Genomic DNA, 26,525 nt, shown 5'->3' on the forward strand with positions numbered 1-26,525 from the left:
TGTAATGATGTTCGTTTGTGATGCGGCTGGGTGGTTGAGAAAGTGTTCTTTTCAAATCTGCAGTAGAAGGTTTCTGGCCTGATTATACAGGGCTCTGTCCCCACTCAGATAGGCATCCTCTTTAGCCTGGCCAAGTTTGGCAGTGGAACCCCAGGTTGTTGTTATCAAACATTTGTAGACAGACGTCTTCACAGAAACTGATGAAGGATGTAATAGTGACTGTATATTCATCCAAGCTGGAGTTTCAAAGACACTCCAATCTGTGCCGTGTCTAAGCAGTTTTGAACTTTCATCTTTGCTTCATTGGTCATTTTCTTTACTGTTTTCACCACAGGCTTCGCACATTTAAGTTTGTGCCTGTATGTGTCACAAGCGGAGGTTTTTGAAGGCAACGTGTTACGAGTCCTTCAGCAAGGTATAGCAGTGGTCTAGAATGTTGTTTTCCCAGCTTTGTTAAAGTCCCCAAGAATGATGAGGGGTGAATCTGGGTGCTCTTTTTCAAGTTAATTTACTTGGTCAGCCAGCGTTTGCAGTGCAGCATTAGCGTTAGCCTGGGGGGTAATGTAAAGACTGGTGAGTATGAATGAAGCAAACCCGCGCGGCAAGTACAATGACTTACAGTTTAAAAATAGCGACTCCAGGCTGCAATGTGTTCTGAGCGCCTTGACGTCAGTACACCATTTTTCGTTGATATAGAAGCATATTCCGCCAGCTTCTGTTTTCCCTAAAAGCTCTGTCTCGCAGTCTGCTCAGTGAAGTTGGAAGCCAGGCAGCAGTATGGCACCGTCGGGGATGCGTTCACAATGCCAAGTGAAGTGAAGCAGAGGGCAGCAGAAAGAGCAATGTCTTTTCTGGTCGTGGTGAAGAGATGAAGCTCCTCCATTTTGTTCGGTAGAGAGAATAGATTTGCGAGGTGAATCGACAGATGTGGCGTTCGAAATCGTCAACGTTGGAGCTTGACCTTGCAATCCAGCGGGCTTCCCTCTGTGGCGCCATGTTCACCTCCTCCATATGCCTTAGAGCGCAGTCGCTCCGCTGGTAAATAACGCAGAGAAAAAAAACTTGAAAAAAGCTAGCGAAAGAAGGTTCGAAGTAGAATAAAATAATACATCTGATAATCTAAGTCTTATCTTTGGAGGTTTTAAATCTCATGGTTTTAGATGCGACCCTCTGTATTGATTGAATGCCTTCATGCAATGATAAACATGCATATTTACGTGCACTCGCAGACAAATTAAAGCCAGCACCCAGTGTTTTGATAGCCTTGAGCCTTATTCTTCTGAATACTATATCTTTATGACAGTCAGTAAATATTCATCTGAAATGTATTCGTATTATCCATTATTTTTTTTATATATGGGCAAGCTGTTATTTTTCTTTGGATTTTCTTCAAAACACCTGATCTGTTCTGAAGCATATACATCACTCTGTCTCAATTTGATTGCTTTTATTTGGCAGTCTGGAAAGTCATCTCCATGTGTATGCTTTTTTGTTGATTGTTTTTGAATAGGCAACCGAAAACAGTCTTCTGTGTCTCAGATATCCAAAACTATAAATTATTTCTATCCACCTATCACCCCAACCTCAAACTGAAAGTGACGCGAGGTGTCAACGTCTGCCCTGCAGGTTCTGCGCTTCGTGAAGGAATGGAGTGGCCTGGCAGCCATGAAGCAGAAGCTGCTTCGGCGTAGCCATCTCCTCTATCACAGCCCCACGCTCGGCTTGCAGCAGCTGGCCACCTCCCAGCAACAGCACAACAGCACCATGAGGTCAGACCATCTGAAAACATGATCCTTTAGGGGAAATGCATTTTTGCCTTTTAATTTGACAACTTTAAATAAAGAGTTTTCATAATAGCAAGCAAGATTGGAGTTTAGAGGGCTTTTCTATTAAGTATTCCACATTATTGTAGAATGGCTGTCAGTAGACCACATACCTCTTCTAAATTTGGATTAGCACCAGATTTTTACTAGCACCACATTTTACACCTTACTAGAGATACATTTTAGTGTTGTCATTTATATTCCTTCCATGGAACAGCAGAAATTCTTTTTTTATTGTTCTTTGGTCCATGCCCCCGACTGGTTAGAGTGTCAGCCTCACAGTTCTGAGGATCAGGGTTCAATCCCCGGCCCCGCCTGTGTGGAGTTTGCATGTTCTCCCTGTGCCTGCGTGGGTTTTCTCCGGGCACTACGGTTTCCTCCCACATCCCAAAAACATGCATTAATTGGAGACTCTAAATTGCCCGTAGGTGTGACTGTGAGTGCGAACGGTTGTTTGTTTGTATGTGCCTTGCGATTGGCTGGCAACCAGTTCAGGGTGTACCCCGCCTCCTGCCCCATGATAGCTGGGATAGGCTCCAGCACGGCCGCGACCCTAGTGAGGAGAAGCGGCTCAGAAAATGGATGGATGGATGGTCCATGCCCCACGCCTCCATATTTTCATTGAAATGGGTGAAATCATTTTTGTGTATTTCTCCTCACTAACAAACGGCGGGCCGACATAACCGCCTTGGTGAAGCGAGAACAAAGTGCCACTTCTAACCTGTTACACGAAGTATGCTAACTACAGTACACGAAGTGTGCATTGGGAGGTCAAAGCTTTGTGACACAAATAGAGAGTGGCTGGATCCAAGAGCAGTCGCAGGCAGATGTGAAAGGATGAATAGTTTATTGATGAAAGGTAATGGCGGTGGTCCTAGGTGGGTTGGCAGGCAGTGGTGAGGAGAGGCGGCTGGCTTCGCGGCAGGAATTACGTGGATCAGGAACACGAGGGGTAAACACACTGTAACAAGGAGACACAGGAGTCAAAAAGGGAACGAGGAATAGGGTGACTTACGGGAGGGGAGGTTAATGAGCCGTGGTACCACCGAAGTACCCCACTCTTAACGCCTCCAGGCGTCCTGCCAGGCTTCCCCGGGTGAGCCGCGTAGAAGTCATCCAAAAGGGTATGATCGAGTATTAGTTTCCTGGAAATCCACGCCCACTCCTCCGGCCCATACCCTTCCCAGTCGACTAGGTACTGGAACCCCCTCCCCCTAGGCCTCACGTCGAGGATGCTTGACACCGTGAACGCCAGATGGTCGTCAATAATCCGGGGGGGTGGAGGGTGTTCGGCCGGAGGGCTCAGGGCGCAGGTGGAGAGAGGCTTAAGCAACGAGACGTGTAAAGTTGGTTGAATTTTCAAGGACAGTGGAAGGTTCAACCGGACGGAAGTGGGATTGATGATTTTGGTCATGGGGAAAGGACCAATGAAACAGGAAGTGAGTTTCAGTCTGAAGTGGGAGGTCGTGAGAAGAAAGCCAGACAGATTGGCCCACCTTGTATTCGGGCGTCAATGCCGCACGGACGTCATTCCATACAGCCTGGATCCGCTGGAGATGATCCTTGACTGCGGGGACTGCCCGCTCCTGCTCTTTGAACAATGCCGGTTGGTAACCATAGCAAGCCTTGAATGGGGACATACTGGTGATGGAACTGGTGAGGGAGTTGTGGGCGTACTCAATCCACGGGAGGAATGAGCTCCAGGAGGAGGGGTTGCGTGCGGCAACACAACGGAGGGCTGATTCCAGGGATTGGTTTGCCCGCTCCATCTGGCCATTGGTCTGCGGATGATAGTTGGCTGCTGCGCCCACCGCTTTACAGAATTCCTTCCACACCAGGGATGAGAACTGAGGACGAGACAATATCGATGGGAATACCGTGGAGTCTAAATGCATGCTGGACAAGGAGGTCAGTAGTTTCGAAGGCGGATGGTAGCTTGGGGTGATGTATGTAATGGACAGATTTGGAAAAACGATCGACAATGGTGAGAATGACAGTTACCTTCAGAAGGAGGTAGACCGGTAACGAAGTCCAGAGCAATATGGGACTAAGGGCGGCCTGGGATAGGCAATGGACGCAGCAGCCCAGCTGAGGGCAGGTGTGAAGACTTCCCTCGGGCACAGACGGAGCAGGCTTGGACGAACTCCCAGGTGTCTTGAACAAGGCTGGGCCACCAGAAATGCTGCCGGATGAACTGAACGGTGAATGATGCCAGGATGGCAGGTGAGTTTGGAGGTATGACCGTCAGAGCTTGCAGAATCTGGTACGAACAGGCGGTTTGGAGGCCGAGTCTTTGGATCCGGGTGAGTTTTTTGGGCCTCCTTAACAACCACCAGTTTGATTTGCCAAGTGGCAGCACCAACGAAGCACGAGGAAGGAAGAATGGCTTCCGGTTTGTCAGGGCTAGTGGGGGGGTGAATAAAGTCGAGACAGGGCATCAGGTTTGCCGTTTTTGGAGCCAGGACGGAAGGAGAGATTGAAATTAAACCTGCTCAAGAAGAGAGCCCAGCGAGCTTGTCGGGGGTTAAGGCATTTGGCGGAACGGAGGTAAGTGAGATTCTTGTGGTCGGTCCAAATGATAAATGGTTGTTCAGTCCCCTCCAGCCAGTGTCTCCACTCTTCCAAGGCCCATATAATGGCCAGTAGCTCTCGGTTGCCGACATCGTAGTTCCTCTCGGCAGGGGACAGACGACAGGAAAAAAAGGCACATGGGTGCAGTTTCTGGGTCATGGGGTCCCGCTGCGAGAGGACAACCCCTGCCCCCGTGTCCGAGGCATCAACCTCGACCACGAACTGGCGAAAAATGGGCGCGCTGGTGAACAGGGTCTTGAGTCGGTTGAATGCTTGGGATGCTGCCGGGGTCCAACGAAAGAGGAAGCTGGCGGATGTGAAGCTAATGAGGGGAATTGCGACCTTGCTGTAATCACGGATAAACCGATGGTAGAAATTGGCGGAACCAAGGAAACGTTGTAGTTCTTTGCGGGTGGTGGGAGTGGGCCAGTTAACGACTGGTTGGATCTTGGCAGGGTCGGGTTGTAGTGGACCTTTGGATATGACGTAGCCCAGGAAGTGTACAGAGAAGAGGTGGAATTCGAACTTTTCAGGTTTAACATATAGCCGGTTTTCAAGGAGACTCTGAATGACTTGGCGTACATGGAGGCGGTGTTCTTCGGGGGAGCGGGAGAAAATGAGGATGTCATCAAGGTATAGAAATACGAACCGGTTGAGCATGTCACGTAGGACGTCAGTAATAAATGTCTGGAAAACTGCAGGGGCGTTGGTTAAACCGAATGGCATGACCAAATACTCAAAGTGTCCGAGAGGGGTATTGAAGGCGGTCTTCAATTCGTCCCCCTCTCGGATACGGACGAGGTGGTAGACATTCTGTAGATCCAATTTGGTAAATACCTGGGCGTCACAGAGGGGTTCAAACAGGGGTCGATGAGGGGAAGCGGAGATTTATTCTTCACGGTGATATCATTGAGACCACGGAAGTCAATACATGGGCGGAGAGTGGTGTCTTTCTTTGCAACAAAAAAGAAGCCGGCCCCAACTGGAGAAGAGGAAGGTCGAATGAGTCCGGAAGCCAGAGAGTCATGGATATTTTCCTCCATTGCCCTCTTCTCAGGTCGGGAAAGGTTGTAGAGACGGCTGGAGGGAAGAGGGGCCCCCGGCAGCAGATTAGTAGCACAGTCATACGAGCGATGGGGGGGTAGAGAAATGGCCAGGTCTTTACGAAATACCGGAGAGAGATCATTATATTCTCCAGGGACTCCGGAGAGGTCAACAAGCATGGAAGAGGGTGGTGGTGTACCAGAATGATGATGGCTAAATGCGTCCAGTCTATGGTGGGGTTATGTCTTTTAAGCCAGGGAATTCCAAGGACTAATGGGGTATCAGGAGAAGGGATAACAAAAAGGGAAATGTTTTCGTGGTGATTTCCTGAAATAAGCAAGGTGAATGGCACAGTTTGGTGGGTAACAGCGGAGATGATACGGCCATCCAGGGCTGTGACCTTCTTCGGAGATGGAAGCAGTTGGAGAGGAATTTGGAGCTGGTGAATTATGACTTCATGAATGAAATTGTCATCGGCACCGGAATCAATCAGGGCAGTGATGAGGGTGTTAAGAGCCGAAACTATAATGCAAGCGGGGACGGTCATGCGAGAAGGAGAACTTGAGGGGATGGAGGTTTGGCTCACCACGACGCTCTCAGGTTGCGGTGAGCCTGGTCTTTTGGCCGGAGGGGACACGAGGAAATAAAGTGACCGGTTTGACCGCAGTAGATACACAGCCGCTCGGAGATGCGACGCTGATGCTCCTGTGGATCTAACCGTGTCTTAGCAACTTGCATGGGCTCTTCAGTGACTACGGGGAGTGACGTAAAGGCGGAAGACTGTGCGGGAGGCGGGTGTGAAGCTGACGGCGCAGCGCTTGGAGTGGGAGGGTTTTTGCGCGAGCGAACCCCCCTCTCTCGTGTACGCTCTCGCAGTCTGTTATCCAGACGGATGGAAAGGCCGATAAGATCCTTAAGAGAGGAGGGCTCGTCCCGGACTGCTAGCTCATCCTTGAGCTGCTCGGAAAGGCCATTGGAAAAAATCCCCTGAAGTGCCGCGACATCCCACCCACATTCACCCGCCAATATCCGGAAGTCTACGGAATATTCCGCTGCAGAATTAGCGCCCAGCGTGAGCATGAGGAGACGACTGGTTGCTTCTTTGCCCTGAACGGGGTGATCGAACACTTTACGAAGTTCATCGGAAAAGGAATTGAATGAGTGGTGTACCAGGGAGGAGTTTAGCCATAAGGAAGTGGACCATTTAGCTGCTTTGCCGCGGAGGAGGTTAGTGACATACGCTACATTGGATTGTTCGGTGGGATAACTATATGGTTGAAGGTTGAAAACGAGTGAGCAATTGAGTAGAAACTGGCTACATGCACCTAGGTCCCCGGAGTAGGGCTCGGGCGGCGGAACATTAGGTTCTTTATACAGGAGGCCTGGTGGCGCTGAGGCTGTGGGCTCGGAAGGCGTACTTACAGGTGGAGGGTTAGCTAGCATCGTCGAAGAAAGGAGGGATACCTGTTGTGTGAGGGAGTGTAGGGATTCCGTGAGTTCTTGGAGAGTCTTTTCTTGTTTTCCTATGTGGGCTCCTTGGAGAGTGAGTGCATTCATCAGAGCCTCTGGAGTTGCTGGGTCCATAATGGCCGAAGTATTCTGACACGAATAGAGAGTGGCTGGATCCAAGAGCAGTCGGAGGCAGATGTGACAGGATGAATAGTTTATTGATGAAAGGTAATGGTGGTGGTCCTAGGTGGGTTGGCAGGCGGCAGTGTGGACAGGTGCCAGGCAGTGGTGAGGACAGGCGGCTGGCTTGGCGGCAGGAATTACGTGGATCAGGAACATGGGGGAAAAACACACTGGAACAAGGAGACACAGGAGTTAAAAAGGGAACGAGGAATAGGGTGACTTACGGGAGGTAAATGGGCCGTGGTACCACTGAAAGTAACTGCAGGCAGTATATGACACTTTGTGCACTCATCTGTTAGAATTAGTAGTCTCCAGCTTTTCACTCTATCATGTGTGTTGCCTGCTCTAACATTGAGAATGGTGGAAATAGTGAAACGCAAACCCCAGTCAGTAACAATTCAATAGGCAATGTGAGATTTCACAAGAAAACAAGCTTATCTGTCAATACTTGCCCCCACGCATCACGAAAGGCAGAAAATTTGTTTTATATGTGCGCATTTCAAAGTCAGCTGTGGCGAGAGGAAAAGATGACTGTTGTGCATGCGTATTTACTGTAGATTTTTATTGACAACAACACACAATCACAGGTGGCGAGGACAGAGCCAGGAAGACTTGGCCAATTACTGACGTATGTGTGTGCATGTGTGCAAGACTTTCTCAACTGGAGGAACATGTCTGGGTGCATGAACCTAATCAAGGTGTAAGTAGGAGGCAATTGACCCGGCTTGATTTGATAGTTGTTTGATGTATTCACTAATCAGAACCAATCAGCCTCCGGCTCAGGCGCAGCGGGGCATTTACATCTCACCTTTGCACCACTGTGAGGCTCTACTTTCAACAACTAAAAATGTAATGCATTTTGCCCAGGTTGCCATCACTGTTTATACTTTCATCATTAGCCACTCATGGAGAGTCATTGCTATTTTAAGAGGGGTGAAGAGGATTTTGAGTTTGCATTCAGCTGGCGTGCCTCGTGCTGCAATTACTTTAAATATTTTCCAGAGATGTTTCATTAAACTGGATAATTTCCTGATTACTTTGTATACATATATATGGTGGAACCTCTAAGGTCAAATACAATGCATTTTGGGAAGCTGGTGGACCTCAAAATTGTTTGGATTTGGCATCAGTTTCTTCAAAACTGATCATAAAAATCACAATTACCAAATGCAGCGGCAATTACAGCGGCTGAAATAAATATTTAACACGTAACCATTTTTCTCACTAAATATATTTCCAGAGGTTCTATTGACATGAAATTTCCACCAGATGTTGGGAACAACCTAAGTAATCCATACATACAAAGAAAGTAGAACAAATAAGATCAGAAATTAAGTTGTTTAATAATGTGAAATGATCCATGGAAAAAGTATTGAAAATGCCAACTGGTATTTTTTTGAATACTTTGTTCAAAAGCCTTTATTTGCAATGACAGCTTCAAGATGCGTCCTGTATGGAGAAAGTAGTTGCATGCATTGCTCTGGTGTGACTTTGACCCCTTCCTCCACACAAGCAGTCTTCAAATCTTGAAGGTTCTGTGGGCTTCTTTTATGGCCCTTGAGTTTCAGTTCTTTCCATAGATTTTCGATTGGATTCAAGTCAGGTGATTGGCTGGGCCATTCTAGCAGTTTTATTATTTTATTTTATTTTTTTAAACCAATTGAGAGTTTCCTTGGCAGCATGTTTCTGATCATTATCCTTCTGAAATGTCCACCGTCATTTCATTTTCATCATCCTCGTAGATGGCAGCAGATTTTTGTCAAGAATGTCTCGTTACATTTGCCCATTCATCCTTCCTTCAATAATGGGAAATTTACCAGTACCATTTGCTGAAAAGTAGCCCCACACCATCATGTTCCCAGCTCCAAACCTCACTGTTAATATGGTGTATTTAGGGTGATATACAGTGACATTTCTTCTCCAAACGTGTTGTGCATTGTGGCATCCAAACAGTTCAATTTTGCTCTCATCAGACCAGACTATATTCTCCCAGTATTTAACTGTCTTGTCCATATGTTTTTCAGCAAACTTTACATGACATGCTTTTTTTCAGCAATGGGGTTTTGTGTGGTGAGTGTGCATACAGCCCATGGCGGCGGAGTGCATTATTCACTGTTTTCCTCATGACAAAAGTACCTGCTAATTCCAGGTCTTTTTAAAGCTCTCCACAGGTGGTCCTTGGCTCTTGGACAACTCTTCTGATTATTCTTTCCACTCCTGTCAGAAATCTTGCAAGGAGCACCTGATCGAGGCAAATTTATGGTGGTATGATTGGCTTTCCACTTACGTATTACGGCCCCAACCGTGCTCCCTGGAACATTCAGAAGCTTAGATATGATCCTGTAACCAATACCATCGTTATGTTTTGCAACAATTAGTTTGCGATCGTCTTGAAACTTTGCTCTTACCCATGATGAGATGTCTTGACTCACATCTTGGGAATGAGACCTTTTTGTGGGCCATCAATTAGGACTGAAACAGCTAATATTCAGTTGCACTGACAAGGGGCTGGCTTGGCTTTCCATGACTTTTTGCGCCTCCCTTTCTTCATGTGTTCAATACTTTTTCCCTGTATCAGTTCACATTATAACACTTAATTTCTGAGCTTATTTGTTTTACTTTCTTTGTATGTATGGATTACTTGGGTTGTTCCCAACAGTTGGTGAAAGTTTCATGTCAATAGCACCTTTGGAAATACATTTAGTGAGAAAAATGGTGATGTGTTAAATACTTATTTCAGCCCGTGTATATAATATTATTATAAGAGTTCCCACACACAACATATTAGGTAATGTAACTGCCTTGCGCTCTCGCCATAGCCTTGTCTGTAAACGAGCAGTGTAGCTCAACTTCTGGCTCATGGACTAGGCTTGTCATGTTTATAAAAAGCGTACAACCACAACTTTCAGCGATGTTCAAACAGCCTCTCGCTGGCTCATCAAATGTTAATGACACAATGTGTACGGAATCGTGACCTTAAAACCAGGACACATACCGAGCCGTCATTTTTGGCATACCATTACATCTTTAGCCGTCATATATTTATGTAGTTTCACTTTTATAACTGGCTGAAAGGCTAATAATATCTACGCAATGGCCCATGATAAAAAGAGGTTTAAGACCCCTGCTTTAAATGTTTAATACACTCAATAAAGTCTAACAAGATATGCTGAAGTCTCTCAATATAGTCTACGTGGATTCAAATGCTTTTGCTTTTCTTTTGTGTGACTTTGGCGCATATTTTCTGATAGAAAGGTTTGGTCGAATTTCAAATGTTATGACTTGGATACATGGAAAGTAGTTGTTGGAGAGATGCTAGTTTGCATCCTGATTATTGTCAATGTACCCTTGAGCATGGAAATGACCCTCTCTCGCCCCCAACACTCAGCTCAGGGCGCAACACCATTTATGCGCCCCTTCACTCTGACAACTCTTCTTTATACTCATACATGAGAATCAGTCGCCTTTTGGCGAAATTCGCCGTTTTGAACTCAAAACAGGTAATTTACGTGAATCGTATAGATCCGATGATCCTGGGGTGGGGGGGGGGGGGGGGGTCGCCGTCGTCATACACTGCTTCGTACTCATTGAATGCTGGCAGCGAGATCCATTCCACACATCCACACAAGGATGTAATTTCTGTATATTACTCCGCAGCGGACTAATATGCGAGCGCATTGGCCTGAGGTTCCGTCTGTGCGCTCGGGACCTGCTTTGGATATGTCACAGGAGTTGACGAGACCAGAAAAAACACTTCCGCCGCATTTAGTGTTAAGAAGTAACGGTACTTCTACTCTGTTACAATGATCTAAATGTCGCTCGCTACTTTTATTTATTAATTATTGCTTATTTATCAACTATTTCGTACGCGAGACTACGACTTTGACTTCCGCATTGGGCGCTGTCTGCGCCAATCCAATTTAATCGCGAGTGACGTTTAGATGTAGTTCACCAATCAAACGACACAAGAAAGTCACATGACCTCACACAACATCTTCTATTGGGCTTCCCAAGCATACGTATTAACACTAGAAGCCCGCCTGATTGGCATGCCTACGTGGCCACCATTTTGGGAAGATCGTCGCTACCATGAAGGCAACGGCGTGCTTCTCGTTTACATTTAGACGAACAAAAACAACAGCTTTCATGTATTGTAGTATTTGTCTGGCACTGTCTGCCCAAATGTGGATATTTCAGCTCACTTATAGCATTAGAAAACACCATACAGTAAATTGCATATTTTGACTGTGCATACACACGCACACACAGCAACATCCGAATTTGCATATTTTAGTTTGTAATTTTGTTTTTGATTTTGTTTTTTGATGCTCATGCTGTGATTAAAAAAAAAAAAAATCTTAAGTTACTTACTATTACTCAAGTAATTTTTTGGAGGACTTCTTTTGACTTTTACTTCAAAGTTTGTCAATTAACTACTCTTACTTGAGTACAATGTTTGGCTACTCAACCCACCTCTGGAGTGGACATCCTCTATTGCTACTCTTACGTTTAAGCAACATTTTTGCTCATCAGATCAGCCAGTGTCGTATTTGTTGCACTGATCTTTTGTATTTTCGCGTTGAGGTGCTGCGGGTCGTGGCCCTGCATCGCCGACAAGAGTCCATTAGTACATTTTGTATTAATTAGGAAACGCGCCTACAATTATCTAATTAGTTTACAGATGTAAATGTTAAATCTATTTAGCGACGGACCGATGTTAGGGATTACGTGACAATCAGATTGAACTAACTTCAAATTCAGAAATGGACAATAAAACCAGAAAAATATTGTACTTAATATTTTCCTGAAGGATGCATTTGGGATTAGCCTGTGAAAAAGACAATGATTTTAGTCAATTCTTTTCCAGAATGAGAGTGTTTAAAGAGGAGGATATCCAGCATATGCTATCCATGTGGCACAGCTTGAAGCAGGCACCAGGTGCAGGTGGAGATGGGCCTGGCTCAAGTTGGAGGCCAAAACAAAAGAGCAAAGAAATTAGGCTAATTTAATTTTAATCTTAAATATGTACATCAACATGTAATTGAGCGGTGTAAATAAATGTTTTTCTGCATGAAGAATTTTGTTTTTATTTTGCCTTATTGTACTCTTCAGAGTCTTCCAGATTGCTTAATTTATTTTAAAATAAAAAAAAATTCTGCAGGGGCCCAGGGGGTCCCCCCAGACACCCCTACAATGTTATTTTTTTTTTTGTCACCTTTTTCATGCCTTTGGTGTTACATGTCTGTATACAGTGGGTACGGAAAGTATTCAGACCCCCTTAAATTTTTCACTCTTTGTTATATTGCAACCATTTGCTAAAATAATTGAAGTTAATTTTTTTCTTCATTAATGTACACACAGCACCCCATATTGACAGAAAAAACTGAATTGTTGAAACTTTTGCAGATTTATTAAAAAAGAAAAATTTAAATATCACACAGCCATAAGTATTCAGACCCTTTGCTGTGACACTCATTATTTAACTCGGGTGCTGTGTATTTCTTCTGATCATCCTTAAAATGGTTCTACACCTTCATTGGAGTCCAGCTGTGTTTGATTATACAGATTGGACTATATTAGGAAAGCCACACACCTGTCTGTATAAGACCTTACACTGTCATGAACGGATAAGACCCAAAAATGCACGACTCCGAAATAAATGGACAGTTTCAAAAAGAGAGGTTTAATATACGGGCAGAGGTCGCTACACAGCAGGCAATCCAAAAAAGGCAACAGTATCCAAAAACATGAGGCAAAAAGGCAAGGTCGATAATCGGAACAGGGTCTAGTCTTACTGTGAGTATGTGACGTGGAAACAATGAATGCTGGAACGCAACGACAAGGTACAACGAACTGGTGACGAGAAAGAATGCGACGCGAGGTTAAATGCAAGGGGTAATTAGGGTGAGCGAGGCACAGGTGGTGAAGATGCTCTCAGGAGCAGGTGTGTACGAGACAGGGGGAAAACAACAACCGGAACACACAACTATGACAGTACAACCCCCCCCCACACCCTTAACGGCTGGCCCCGGAGCCCCTGGATGCGCAATGTGGAAGTCCCGAATGAGCGAGTCATCCACGATAAACGCAGACGGCACCCATGAACGTTCCTCAGGCCCGTAGCCCTCCCAGTCCACCAGATATTGAAACCCCCTCCCCCTCTGACGAGACGACAACAGCCGCCTCACAGTGAAGACAGGGCCCCCATCCACGAACCAGGGAGGAGGAGGGGTCCTGGAAGGCGGGACCAGAGAGGATTCCCGGGCGGGCTTGAGCAGGCTGACGTGAAAAGCAGGGTGGACCCGCATCGACCTTGGGAGCCTAAGCTTCACGGTGACAGGGTTGATGATCTTTGTGATGAGGAAGGGCCCAACGAACCTGGGACCGAGCTTCCTAGACTCCACCCAGAGTGGAATATGTTTGATAGCGAGCCAAACTCACTGACCCACTTTGTAGTTAAGGGCCGGTGTCCTCCGACGGTCAGCAGCGGCTTTGTAGGACCGTCCCTCGCGTAGCAGCAACTGCCGAGCTCGCTCCCAGGTCCTCCTGCAGCGTCTCACCAAGGTCAAGACGTTTGGGACAACCAGAACCCTTCCTAGAGCTTGCCGTCCTGCCAAAGTGAGCAATCGGGGTAGAAGAGCCTTGGTGAAAGAGGTAAAGAAGAACCCAAAGATCACTGTGGCTGACATCCAGAGATGCAGTCGGGAGATGGGCGTAAGTTCTAGAAAGTCAACCATCACTGCAGCCCTCCACCAGTCGGAGCCGAAGGTTCACCTTCCAACAAATCAATGACCCTAAGCACACAGCTAAAAATAAAAAAGGAGTGGCTTCAGAACAACTCCGTGACTGTTCTTGAAAGGCCCAGACAGAGCCCTGACTTAAACCCAATTGAGCATCTCTGGAGAGACCTGAAAATGGCTGTGCACCAATGTTCACCATCCAACCTGACAGAACTGGAGAGGATTTGGAAGGAGGAATGGCAGAGGATCCCCAAATCCAGGTGTGAAAAACTTGTTGCATCATTCCCAAAAAGACTCATGGCTGTATTAGCTCAAAAGGGTGCTTCTACTAAATACTGAGCAAAGGGTCTGAATACTTATGGCTGTGTGATATTACAGTTTTTCTTTTTTAATAAATCTGCAAAAATTTCAACAATTCTGTTTTTTTCTGTCAATTTGGGTGGGGTGCTGTGTGTACATTAATGAGGAAAAAAATAACTTAAATGATTTTAGCAAATGGCTGCAATATAACAAAGAATGAAAAATTTAAGGGGGTCTGCATACTTTCCATGCCCACCGTATACTACGATATAGTTTGATGAGTAAAACGCAGTCATTCCAGTCATGCAAAATTTCGTACAGGATGGTGCAAATGTGGGCACAGGTCGGCTCAACACGTTTAAGTTTTTTTTTACAGGTACCCGTGATAATGGAAAATAATTTGAGTCAAGAACAAAGAAAGTGGAATTGGAAAGTTTTTCTGCATGAAGATTTTTTTTTAATTTTGCCTTACTCTACTCTTCAGAGGCTTCCAGATTGCTTAATTTGTTAAAATAAAATAAAATCTAGACCCTCCCTATTGTTTTTTTTTTTATTTTTTATTTTTATTTTTTTTTTTGGTCACCTTTTTCATGCCTTTGGTGTTTGCATGTCTGTATACTGTATATGCCTGTGTTGTGCACGACAAAAAGTGTGTGCAACAGAGTGTAAATAATGTGGCAAGTGGCCACCACCTTTGTGAAATTTTCTAAAAAAAACATGCAATGGGCACTTCAAATGCCTGTAAAATCCACCATAACAAATAGATAGAAATAGAAAAAACAATTGACTACTATAGTACATGACCTCTTCTACTTCCCACACTGCTCTTCTCACACAAAAAAAGGTTCTATTTGCGCTATTTGTTCTATTTGCGGTGTTTAAATCGAGATTTTTGGGCAAGAGACACCGTTTGAAACGTCACGGTAATTTTAACGGATTGACTTAGAGAACCTCTCGGAATTTCAGCCCGTACGAGCTATTGGTGGATATTTTTAACTGAAACTTGTCACCCAATCAGAGAAGTGGTTCCCCCAGTAGCAGACAAAATGAAACGGTTGAGGAGATATGTTGAGAAATAATCAAAAGTTAACTGTTTTACTCTTAGATGGTGTTTTTTGGACCAGATTTTCTGAAGGCGATATCATTGTTTCCCACAAAAAAACATTTACCAAGACCTGTTCTCCTGTTTTCAAAATTTGTGGTACGTCTGATTTGAAGTGGCCGTTCCAAACTAAGCATATAGACAGGCCACTTCAAACTAAGCATATAGACAGTAATTTTTGTCACGTTGCTAGTGTAAAATTTCAATTCAGCGATCATAATGTGTGTAATACATTACAAAAAAAAACATTCAGTCTATGCTGTTTGACAGCCGGTTACTCTTTTAGGTGAGTGCTGGAGATCAAGAAGGAAATGCAGATAAATAGGCTGATTGTGTCACTTGTACTCCGTTTTCCACCAATGTGCCTCTCCGGCTTTAAGCTGGAGGTATTTTGGCTTTGCAGTCGCCATTACTTTGCAGAGGCATGGTTCCTTTTAGAATCTTGAGTCCTCTCTGTGTTCACCACTGGTCATCTTTTTCTAAGTGCTTTAATTTCCCCAAAAACAGCTTGAGCTTCCTGACAGCTGACCTCGGGTGGAGTGAAGCCGTGGCTGGGCCACGCCAGAAAGCAGGATGGCCATCGATCAAAAGGGTATTCAGCAAATGCCGGCTGGTGAATCAGCTCATTAGGTTGCTTTTATACACCTGCGCACTGTCGGGTGCTTCGCAGGTCTCCAGGTATGCCCGAAGGAACATAGCATCGCATACCCAGCAGTAAAAGCATACAGTATATACCAATAAAATGGCTTTTGTCTGAACGGCTGCAGCCGGCAAGCTCTATCTTTCTTTGCATTGCTTTCAAAAGTAATGCACTGATCCTTAGTTTAACTGTGGCCAAATGTAGTTTGCAGGCAGTGTTGCCACAGTTACCTTAAAAAAGTAACTTAGTCACTTTACTGATTACTTGAGCTTAAAAGTAACTTAGTTACTTTACTGATTACTCGATTTCAAAAGTAACTAAGCAGCGACCAAGTGGCAGAAATATCACTTATTCACAGTACAAAAAAAGCATTCGCTTAACCGTACACATTACTTGGTAATGTACGCCACACAAGTTTCAGAAGGAGGTCATCAACATGAAGCAATAACTTAAATATTAGTGTAGTTGAAGCCACATTAAATAAGCAACTTAGTGCAGACTTGACATGCCAACACAGTACAGTAAGTACCTAAACGTAAACAATCTGAAGACTCTAACTAACTAACACTAACTGATACATGCCGATTGTGGTCCAAGAATGCACCTGTGTGTGTGTGTGCGTGTATGTAAATGTGGGAGTGACTGACACACACACACATTGCTTCCACCACAGTAATTTTGATGCAGAGCGAGAAAACCTTTTTGCTTCCAATGACAACTTTTAACAGTTTAAACAAAGATGTGCAGCGCGTTAAACCAGCTCACACTCCAGACTACAAAGTTGAAAGTTCTCACTTTTCATTGGAAATATTATTTTTTAAGCTAAGTATTGAAAGTCCCCCATGACCCATTTATAACCGTGTATAAATAATTAGCCCACAATGCATTATGCGCTTAACACGGCAGTAAAACTATTCTTAATGTGTAAATAGAAAAATAACAACAAATACACTTTTTTACTAAGGAAAATAGCAAAAATAGTGTGGCGACAGTGAAATGCTACATTTATTTGCACTTTTGTGGTACTCCACAGTCACTGTGTATTGTGTAATAAACAATCACTTCCCAGTCGCTTTCTTCTATTTGTTCACAAAAAGAGCAGTCTCGGTTAAATGTTTCTGCACAGCTGTACTGCTTTGTTCAAATCACCAGCTACAAATTAGTACTTAGTGAAAGACATTGATGATGCAAAAGTAACTATTATTGGTTTGAAGAAGTAACTGTAGTCTAATTACTTTCCCAGGAAAAGTAACATGTTACTCAAAATGGCGGTATTTTGGAGTAACGCGTTACCGGCATCACTGTTTGCAGGCAGATGCATGGGAAAGAGTTCAACATGCACCTCATATTGTAGACTTCTTTGCAGCAGTCAGTGCTGTCTCGAATGAATGAGCAAAAATCCCTCCACTCAAAAATGCTGTATAAGGTATTCCCAAAGGAGTAGAAGTTGTTATAACGACAAAGTGGGGAGCAACGCAACATTGTCTTGTGTATTCCCACTCTGTCGTTGTAATGTGTATTATAATGCAAAAGTATGCTACAGAAGTCACCTGATGACACTGTCTATGTACCAAGTAAAAAAAACAAAAAAAAAGAAGATGCAAACCCACCCATCCCTCTTCCAAAAGCACACCTGGACTTATTTTGAATGGGCAGGTTTCATGTGGTGTGCTGCGGATGTTGGAAGCAAAGCAAGATCGTCTGTTTGATGACGATACATCATCAGCTCGCAGTTTTTCACAGACTTCTCTCCTTGAGTGTGTCTCCTTCCTCCAAGTTCTGCCCCCTAACATCCATTTTGATTGCTATATTTTATATCTTCAACATTATTTCCTTTCCTGCTCTCATGTAGACCCAGTCATACTGTAGACTAGGTGGAAATACTTAGAGATCACAAAACAGTCTTAATCATTTGTGTGTTTTTTTGATATTTTCTGCCATTCTGCATTGGACTTGTGTTGTAGCTCTTCCGGGATTTATTTCTGAGGGTTCAGTCCAAGTAATAATGGTGATCAAACATGGCTGTCAAAACAAATGTTTGTAGAGTACAACATCAATTATTGATTCATGCCACTGCTTCATTCCTTGTGAAATAACTACACAACCCCATGGATAATCACCTTTTATTTTCTTATTTCTGTTGTCTGTGCACCACAGAGATTTTTTGTGAGCGTTGGTCACAGTTTTATTAATCATGCACAAATGTGTTCACTGAGATCTACAGTATCTATTTTTTCCATTTGGATGACATTTTTCCTCATAAAGTCAATGTCATTCAAAAGCCATTTTACAATTTAATTTTGGTTGGGGCAGTATGGTGGATGATTGATTAGCACATCTGCCTCACAGTTCTGAGGACCCGGGTTCAAATCCGGCCTCGTCTGTGTGGAGTTTGCATGTTCTCTGCGTGCCTGCGTGGGTTTTCTCCGGGCACTCCGGTTTCCTCCCACGTCCCAAAAACATGCATGGTAGGTTAATTGAAGACTCTAAATTGCCCGTAGATGTGAATGTGAGTGTGAATGGTTGTTTGTTTATGTGTGCCCTGCGATTGGCTGGCGACCAGTTCAGGGTGTACCCCGCCTCTCGCCCGAAGATAGCTGGGATAGGCTCCAGCACGCCCGCGACCCTAGTGAGGGTAAGCGGTACGGAAAATGAACGAATAAATTAATGAATTTTAGTTGGAGGTGGCAGTAAAGTGCACTATGGGAGAGAACTCTCAGCATGATTTCTTAAACACCAGGTGCCAGTGCATTGTTGCATTAATCTCTCACTTACAATGTTAACTGTGCTAATGTTTGACTATGCATTACTACTTTACTTTTTACAGTAAACATTTTAAAAAACAATAACTATGTGGGACAATGTTTTTTTCTTTTATTTTAATGAGCATGTGAATGGCTTCATTTTAACTACAGCTCGGTTTTGAAAATGTCAAATGATTGCTTCAGTTGTTCCATTGGTGATTTTAACAGACTGATGACAACAAGAGTTTTCTTTTCACTGAATCAACCATGTCACTGGTGTATTTTCTGTTTCTTTTTCATTCACTTTGTCAGCATCTCTGCTGTATAATCTGTCAACTCTGACATGGGGGGGTCATTTTAATTCCTGTCTAGATTGACATATAGTGTTTGGTGCAGTTTTCAACTTGCAAACCTTTGCACTTGGATAACAAATTTGGCTGTGGAAAGCAACGGGTAGTAAGATGGAGTAGATTTGATGATTGACGGTCCCCTTGCTGCACTGGCGAAATGGGCAGAATTCAGGAGAGGAGAGAGCTGTAAAAAGTAGACACAACTGGAGCAATGAAAATAACCAATTAGAGGAGGGATATGTGTTATAATTCACAGTATTTCCTTAAATCGTGGAACTGAGCATTCGCTGTTGACCAGTCAAAGTACTGTAATGTGTCCAGGTCCACCTTACTACTGCAGCTGATAGCCTTTTCCTTCAGTCAAATTTCTTCCAATTCAGACAAAGTACAATATTTCACTGGCTTACCTGATGCTGCTACTGTGCATTTGTTTCAACATTATTAGTGCCTTGTATGACATTTTGTATGTTGGTATGCTTGAGAACAACATCCCCTCCACAGCCAAGATCCAGACATTGCTGCCAGCCTGTTTTCATATGTTTCCTAATTGTAAGATTGTGCTCGATTGCACAGAAGTTGCAGTGTCCAAATACACAGCCATTTATACAGCCAGTACAAAGGACGGACCATACACAAAACTCTTAATAGGTGTGGCTCCGAATAGAATGATTACTTACGTTTGTCAGGAACTACGGTGGGAGTGCCTCACACAAGGCAATTACAGCAGATTCTGGAGTCCTCAAACGTCTACAACCATGTGTCATGGTAATGGCAGAAAAGCGCTTCACAATTCGGGACATTTTGCCTGAAGGGGTTTTTGCTCAAGATCCCGTCTTTGCTTGTTATTGGACAGTTCACACAAGAGGAAATGAAGAAAAACATACTCATCTCCAGTGCTAGGATTCATGTGGAGCGTGCCATACAGAGGCTGAAATTGTTCAGCATCTTGGACAATATCCCATATCAATTCAGGAAAAATATTAACAAGATACTGAACGACTGTGTGTGTGTATTACTATACAAACACCAATGAAGTAACGCTGAATTAAAGTGCTGCTCCTCCTTATATCAAAACACATTGGTCGGAATATAATTTTGCATAAAGTGCAAAAACTACATGTAACAATAACAGAGCTTACATTTCTTAAAAACAATTAGCAGCTTCACAAAACTCTTGTGAATTAAATAGTGAAAATGGATGCCGATAATGTGCAAACATGTAAATAAAGTGTTGATTGACAACTGACAGAATATTTGGTAGGAAACATCCATCCATTTTCTACACTGCTTATCCTCATTAGGGTCGCGGGTATGCTGGAGCCTATCCCAGCTAACTGTGGGCAGGAGGCGGGCTACACCCTGAACTGGTTGCCAGCCAATCACAGGACACATAAACAACCATGCACACTCACATTCATACCTACGGACAATTTAGATTCAATTAACCTACCATGCATGTTTTTGGGATGTGAGAGGAAACCGGAGTACCTGGAGAAAACCCACGCAGGCGCAGGGATAACATGCAAACTCCACACAGGTGAGGCCGGATTTGAACCTGGGTCCTCAGAACTGTGAGGTGGATGTGCTAACCAGTCGCCCACCGTGCTGCTGGTAGGAAACAATCTTTGTAAAATGATTTCAGAGTGTCAATGTTTAGCACTGGTACGATGATGAGGTCAGCAAGGGTCCATAATATTAGGAGGTGTAAGTGCTGGCTCTGGTCAGGTGTAGGTTACCCTGGATCTGATGCGAGTTGTGATGAGTTTGTTTGGGTGTCAGGGAACCAGTCACTGCATCCAACTACAGAAAGAAGTCCCTTCTGTCTGCTGCCTGGCGGACTGTCATGGCTGACTAGGGACATTTCACCTCAAGGTGGATGTTATGAAAAGCATGACCATTTATCACTATATCACCAAAAAATGGTCAAGTGGATGGCAGTGTTCACACGAACTATTAAAGTATATATTTATACATTGTTGAATGATATAGTATAGTTATCTTGATAGTTATCGTGCCCGGTGTGAATGGCTCTTAATATATATTTTTCTTTAAATTAAATATTGAACAATTTGAGGTTAGGGTGAGTTATTGGTTCATAATTTCTGTTTCAGTGTATGTTTGATTACCTGCCTACTATACTCTCTATTGAGAAAATATAACTTTACCTCAATGATGCACTCATCTAGGGACAGTTAATTCTTTGAGACAATGACACCTTGAGTTGAAATCCTTATTAAGTCATAACTTACTTTAGAACCTTCTTTGATGTTGTACAGGCCAAGCAGGGTTTTAAATAAGGAAGGTGGGTACGACTTGCACATGACTGTTGCCAAGACCAAACCAAAGATGCTGGCTGTGATCCGTTTCCTGCGATAAGCCATCATGTTGTACCCAAAAGATACAGGTCACCTAGACAACCATCCTATGTCTATGATGTATTCTAAACATACTGATGAACCATTATTAGGTGCTTATAACATCATTCTTATCATAAATATTGAATGCCTTACCATTGATCATGGTACTTTATTAATATAGACCAGTAGTTTTCAACCTTTTTCTTATCTAGGTCCATTATCTATTCAGCATTTGAGCCACGGACCACCATTTGATGAGAGTTTGCCTCAGACCCAAAACTTGGATGATTTTGTTGTCGTTGGCTAAGATTTTATCAACAATTCCATACTGTATTTATGTGTTAGGAGAGATGACACACAAACATTGATCAAAATAACAGTTATTCTACAGTCTTAAATTGAGTAAAGCAGATGTTTAACTATTTTAATTCTTGAGAGAGTCCATTTGGTTTCATTTTACACTCTCAAGAGTTACGGACCTATAATGGTCTATTTGACTACCAATTCTCCATCATTTAACTGTGGACCATGTGGTTGAAAAAGACTGATATAGAACTAAATGCAAAATATTACAATAATAGACATATTTTCCTGATCCTCCAGTTTCTTTACAGAGGTTCAAGAAATTGTGGGGAGTTTAGTATTGTATTGTTATCTGTTACCATAAATCCTTCTTTGCTTCTGGCGGGCGGCACGGTGGCCGACTGGTTAGAGCGTCAGCCTCACAGTTCTGAGGTGCGGGGTTCAATCCCCGTCCCCGCCTGTGTGGAGTTTGCATGTTCTCCCCGTGCCTGCGTGGGTTTTCTCCGGGCACTCCGGTTTCCTCCCACATCCCAAAAACATGCATTAATTGGAGACTCTAAATTGCCTGTAGGCATGACTGTGAGTGCGAATGGTTGTTAGTTTCTATGTGCCCTGCGATTGGCTGGCAACCAGTTCAGGGTGTACCCCGCCACCTGCCCGATGACAGCTGGGATAGGCTCCAGCACGCCCGCGACCCTAGTGAGGAGAAGCAGCTCAGAAAATGGATGGATGGATGGATGCTTCTGGCGGGCTCGCTCCCAGGTCCTCCTGCAGCGTCTCACCAAGGTCAATGTTGCTGGAACTGTGGGCTCTGGGGCTGTGGCAGGAAACAGAGATGGTTGGTAACCATGCACAACGTGAAAAGGCGATAGACCAGTGGATGCAGAGGGAAGGGAATTGTGAGAGAATTCGCCCCAAACCAGTTTCTGAGACCAGGATCGCGGCTCCTGTGAAGCGAGACATCGGAGCCTAGTCTCCAGGTCCTGGTTCAGCCTCTCGGTTTGTCCGTTGGTTTCAGGGTGAAACCCAGATGACAGACTGACGGTAGCATCTATGAGATTGCAAAACTCCTTCCAAAATTACGAAATGAATTGGGGACCCCTATCGGATACCACATTCTTGGGGAAACCATGGAACTTGAATACTTGGTGTATCATTATCTCGGCAGTGTCTTTAGCTGAGGGGAGTTTCGGGAGTGCAATGAAGTGTGCCATTTTGGAGAACCTGTCCACGACTGTGAGAATGGTGGTATTTCCTTTCGAGGCCGGTAATTCCGTCACAAAGTCTACGGAGATGTCTGACCAAGGACGTTGTGGTATTGGCAGGGGTCGCAACTCCCTAGAAGGACGTTTACGAGAGGACTTGTTAGCAGCACATACCTGGCAAGCATTGACATAATTGGTAACATCCCTTCTAACATTGGGCCACCAAAAGCGCTGTTCGACCACAGATTGAGTCTTAGCAAAGCCTGGGTGACTACAGTCCGGTTAGTGTGAGCCCAGTGGATGACTCTTCCCCTTAAGGTCGGAACCACATAAAGCCTGTTTTCAGGTCAATTTTCAGGGCTAAGTGTGTTCTTCAGAGCCTCCTTTACCGCAGTCTCAATGTCCCAAACAAAAGGAGAAACAAAACATGACTTGGGTGAAATGGTTTTAGGGTCGGACAAAGAATTCTCTGCGCAGAAAATGCGCGATAAAGCATCTGGCTTACCATTTTTAGAACCAGGTCGGTAGGATAACGTGAAATTGAATCTAGTGAAAAAGAGAGCCCATCTAGCCTGCCTCACATTTAATCTCTCACCACACTTAAGATATTCCAGGTTCTTGTGATCTGTCCATACTAAAAACGGAGTATGTGCCCCCTGAAGCCAGTGCCTCCACTCCACCAAAGCCACCTTGACTGACAGCGGTTCACGGTCACCAATGTCATAATTTCTCTCGGCTGGGGTCAGTTTTTTGGAGAAATAAGCACAGGGATGTAATTTACCATCCCTGAGACATTGCTGGGAGAGCACTGGTCCTATTCCGGCATCATACGCATCAACTTCTACCACAAACTGCTGTTTAAGATCTGGCAAAGAGAGGATGGGAGCGGAGGTAAAGCTCGAGTTAAGTTTCTGAAAAGCTGCCTGACAAAGCGGCTTCCATACGAAATGTCTGCGTGGCGAGGTAAGATCATGCAAAGGCAAGGCTATAGAACTGAAATTTCTAATGTACTTGCTGTAGAAATTTGCAAACCCTAAGAACCTTTGTATGTTTTTGCGTGATGTTGGAGTGGGCCAATTAGTCACGGCATCAACTTTGCAAGGTTCCATTTAGATTTCACCTGGAGCCAGCACGAACCCCAGAAAGGAAACGTACGCCTTATGGAACTCACATTTCTCAGCCTTGACATATAGTTCATTCTGCAGTAACTGCTGGAACAGAGCGGACATGAATGATGTGAGTCTCCTCATCCGCGGAGAATATCAAAATATCGTCCAAATATACAAAAACGTACACATTCAACATGTCACGCAGGACATTATTGACAAAGTTCTGGAACACAGTTGGAGCGTTAGTTAGTCCAAAAGGCATCACAAAATACTCGTAATGTCCCGTTGGTGTGTTGAATGCTGTTTTCCATTCATCCCCCTCCCTTATCCTGACTAAATTATATGCATTTCTTAGATCTAGTTTGGTGAAAACCTTGGCTCCCTCCAGGAACTCAAAGGCGGTGGAGATGAGCGGAAGAGGGTACCTGTTTTTCACAGTTATGTCGTTGAGACCCCGGTAATCGATACAATGTCGCAGAGTCTTGTCCTTCTTGTCCACAAAGAAAAATCCGGCTCTAGCAGGGGATGAAGATGGACAAATAACCCCAGCTGCCAGTGATTCATCCACATACTCCTTCATAGCCTTGTGTTCCGGCCCTGAAAGAGAGAATAACCTCCCTTGTGGAGGTGTGGTTCCAGGCAGCAAGTCAACTGCACAGTCATAAGGTCTGTGGGGCGGAAGGGATTTGGCCTTGGACTCGGAAAAAACGTCTTTAATGTCCCGGTAACAGGTGGGCACTTGAGATAAATCAGGATCCCCAGATGGGGTCTGTGGATTGTCATTTGAAACATAGCCCTGAACATCACATGGAGGCTTGAAACAGTTCTGGGCGCAATTGCTGCCCCATGGCATAACCTGCCCAGAGAACCAGTCAATGTGGGGATTATGTAATTTCAACCATGGGTTCCCTAAAATAAGGTCTTGATTCATGGCGTCAAAAACATGAAAACTAATGCATTCCGAGTGAGAATCAGGAAATGTCAATGTGAGTGTTTGGGTGCGGTGAGTGATCTTTCCCATAAAATTGCCGTCTGCAGCATAGGTGTTGCGGTGGCGTTTTATTTGAAAGGTTCTAAGGTCCATTCGTCTAACGAGGAGGGAGCTGAGTAAGTTTGCGTCAGAACCAGAGTCAATTAATACAGGTGTATGAATTTCTTGATCAGGAGAGTATAGTGTCACTTTAGGAAGAACCCGGGTAGGGACTTCCTTAATGCGATCCAAAAGCCTCTTGTCGATTTTTACGGCGAGAGCGATGAGAGTGTCCAAGTCGGTCGGCAGGTCTAGCGGGACCAAATGATCCTTGACGCCGGGGGATAGTCCTTGACAAAATGCATCGATCAGTGCCCTATTGTTCCACTGACTCTCAGCTGCTAGAATGCGCAACTCAATCGCGTAATCTGACACCGTGCGCTTGCCTTGTTGTAAGGTGACAAAGGAGCGAGCTGCCTCACGATCTGGTGTGGAAAACTGAAAAATTTGCTCCAGTCTTTACGAAAAAAGCCCACGAATGACACGCGGCGGAATTACAGCTCCATTCAGCAGTAGCCCACACCTCCGCACGACCAGTCAGGGTGGGAAATGACAAAAGCGATTTTTGCCCACTCGGTGGGGAAGACAGCAGCTCAAAGTGGAGTTCGCACTTAGTGACGAATGGCTTAATATTCCCAGAATCTTCAGAGAACCTCTCCGGTCGAGAGAGCTGTGGGCAGACATCAGCGGAGGTGGCAGGTGGCTGCATCCAAAAACGTGAGGCAAAAAGGCAGGGTCGATAATCGGAACAGGGTCTAGTCTTACTGTGAGTAAGGTTAAATGCATTGGTTAATTAGGGTAAATGAGGCACAGGTGGGGAAGATGCTCCCAGGAACAGGTGTGTACGAGACAGGGGGAAGACAACAACCAGAACACACCCCCATGACAACATCACCTTTTCTTTTAACAACATTCAATAAATGTTTGGGAACTGAGGACACTAATTGTTGAAGCTTTGTAGATGGAATTCTTTCCCATTCTTGCTTGATGTACAGCTTCAGCTGTTCAACAGTCCGGGGTTTCCGTTGTCGTATTTTAAGCTTCATAATGCGCCAGACATTTCCAATGGGAGACAGGTCTGGACTGCAGGCATTCAATGTTGGTTTTCGGCCTTGCCGCTTACATGCAGTGATTTCTCCAGATTCTCTGAACCTTTTGATGATGTTATGGACCGTAGATGATGAAATCCCTAAATTCCTTGCAATTGTACATTGAGGAACATTGTCCTTAAACTGTTCGACTATTTTCTCACACACTTGTTCACAAATAGGTGAACCTCGCCCCATCTTTGCTTGTGAATGACTGAGCAGTTCAGGGAAGCTCCTTTTATACCCAATCATGGCACCCACCTGTTCCCAATTAGCCTGTTCACCTGTGGGATGTTCCAAACAAGTGTTTGATGAGCATTCCTCAACTTGCTCAGTCTTTTTTGCCACATGTCCCATCTTTTTTGGAACGTGTTGCAGCCATCAAATTCTAAGTTAATGATCATTTGCTAAAAACAATAAAGTTGAATGGCTGCATTTCATCCTTTAGATAATTACTCCAAATTTGCATTGCTGAATAGACCACGTC

General features: G+C 44.4%; 1 protein-coding gene across 12 annotated transcripts in view; it reads left to right on the forward strand.

Annotated features, from left to right (window-relative positions):
* zranb3 (zinc finger, RAN-binding domain containing 3) overlaps nt 1-26,525 on the forward strand; it is a 145,855-nt gene that overhangs the window by 98,380 nt on the left and 20,950 nt on the right. For all 12 annotated transcript variants that reach the window (XM_061797146.1, XM_061797147.1, XM_061797149.1 and 9 more), the window contains one exon: nt 1,627-1,769. In XM_061797146.1, coding sequence (XP_061653130.1) covers nt 1,627-1,769 — 143 coding nt within the window. The remainder of the gene's footprint in view (nt 1-1,626; nt 1,770-26,525) is intronic.

The sequence above is a fragment of the Phyllopteryx taeniolatus genome, chromosome 1, assembly GCF_024500385.1.
Source record: "Phyllopteryx taeniolatus isolate TA_2022b chromosome 1, UOR_Ptae_1.2, whole genome shotgun sequence".
NCBI lineage: Eukaryota > Metazoa > Chordata > Actinopteri > Syngnathiformes > Syngnathidae > Phyllopteryx > Phyllopteryx taeniolatus.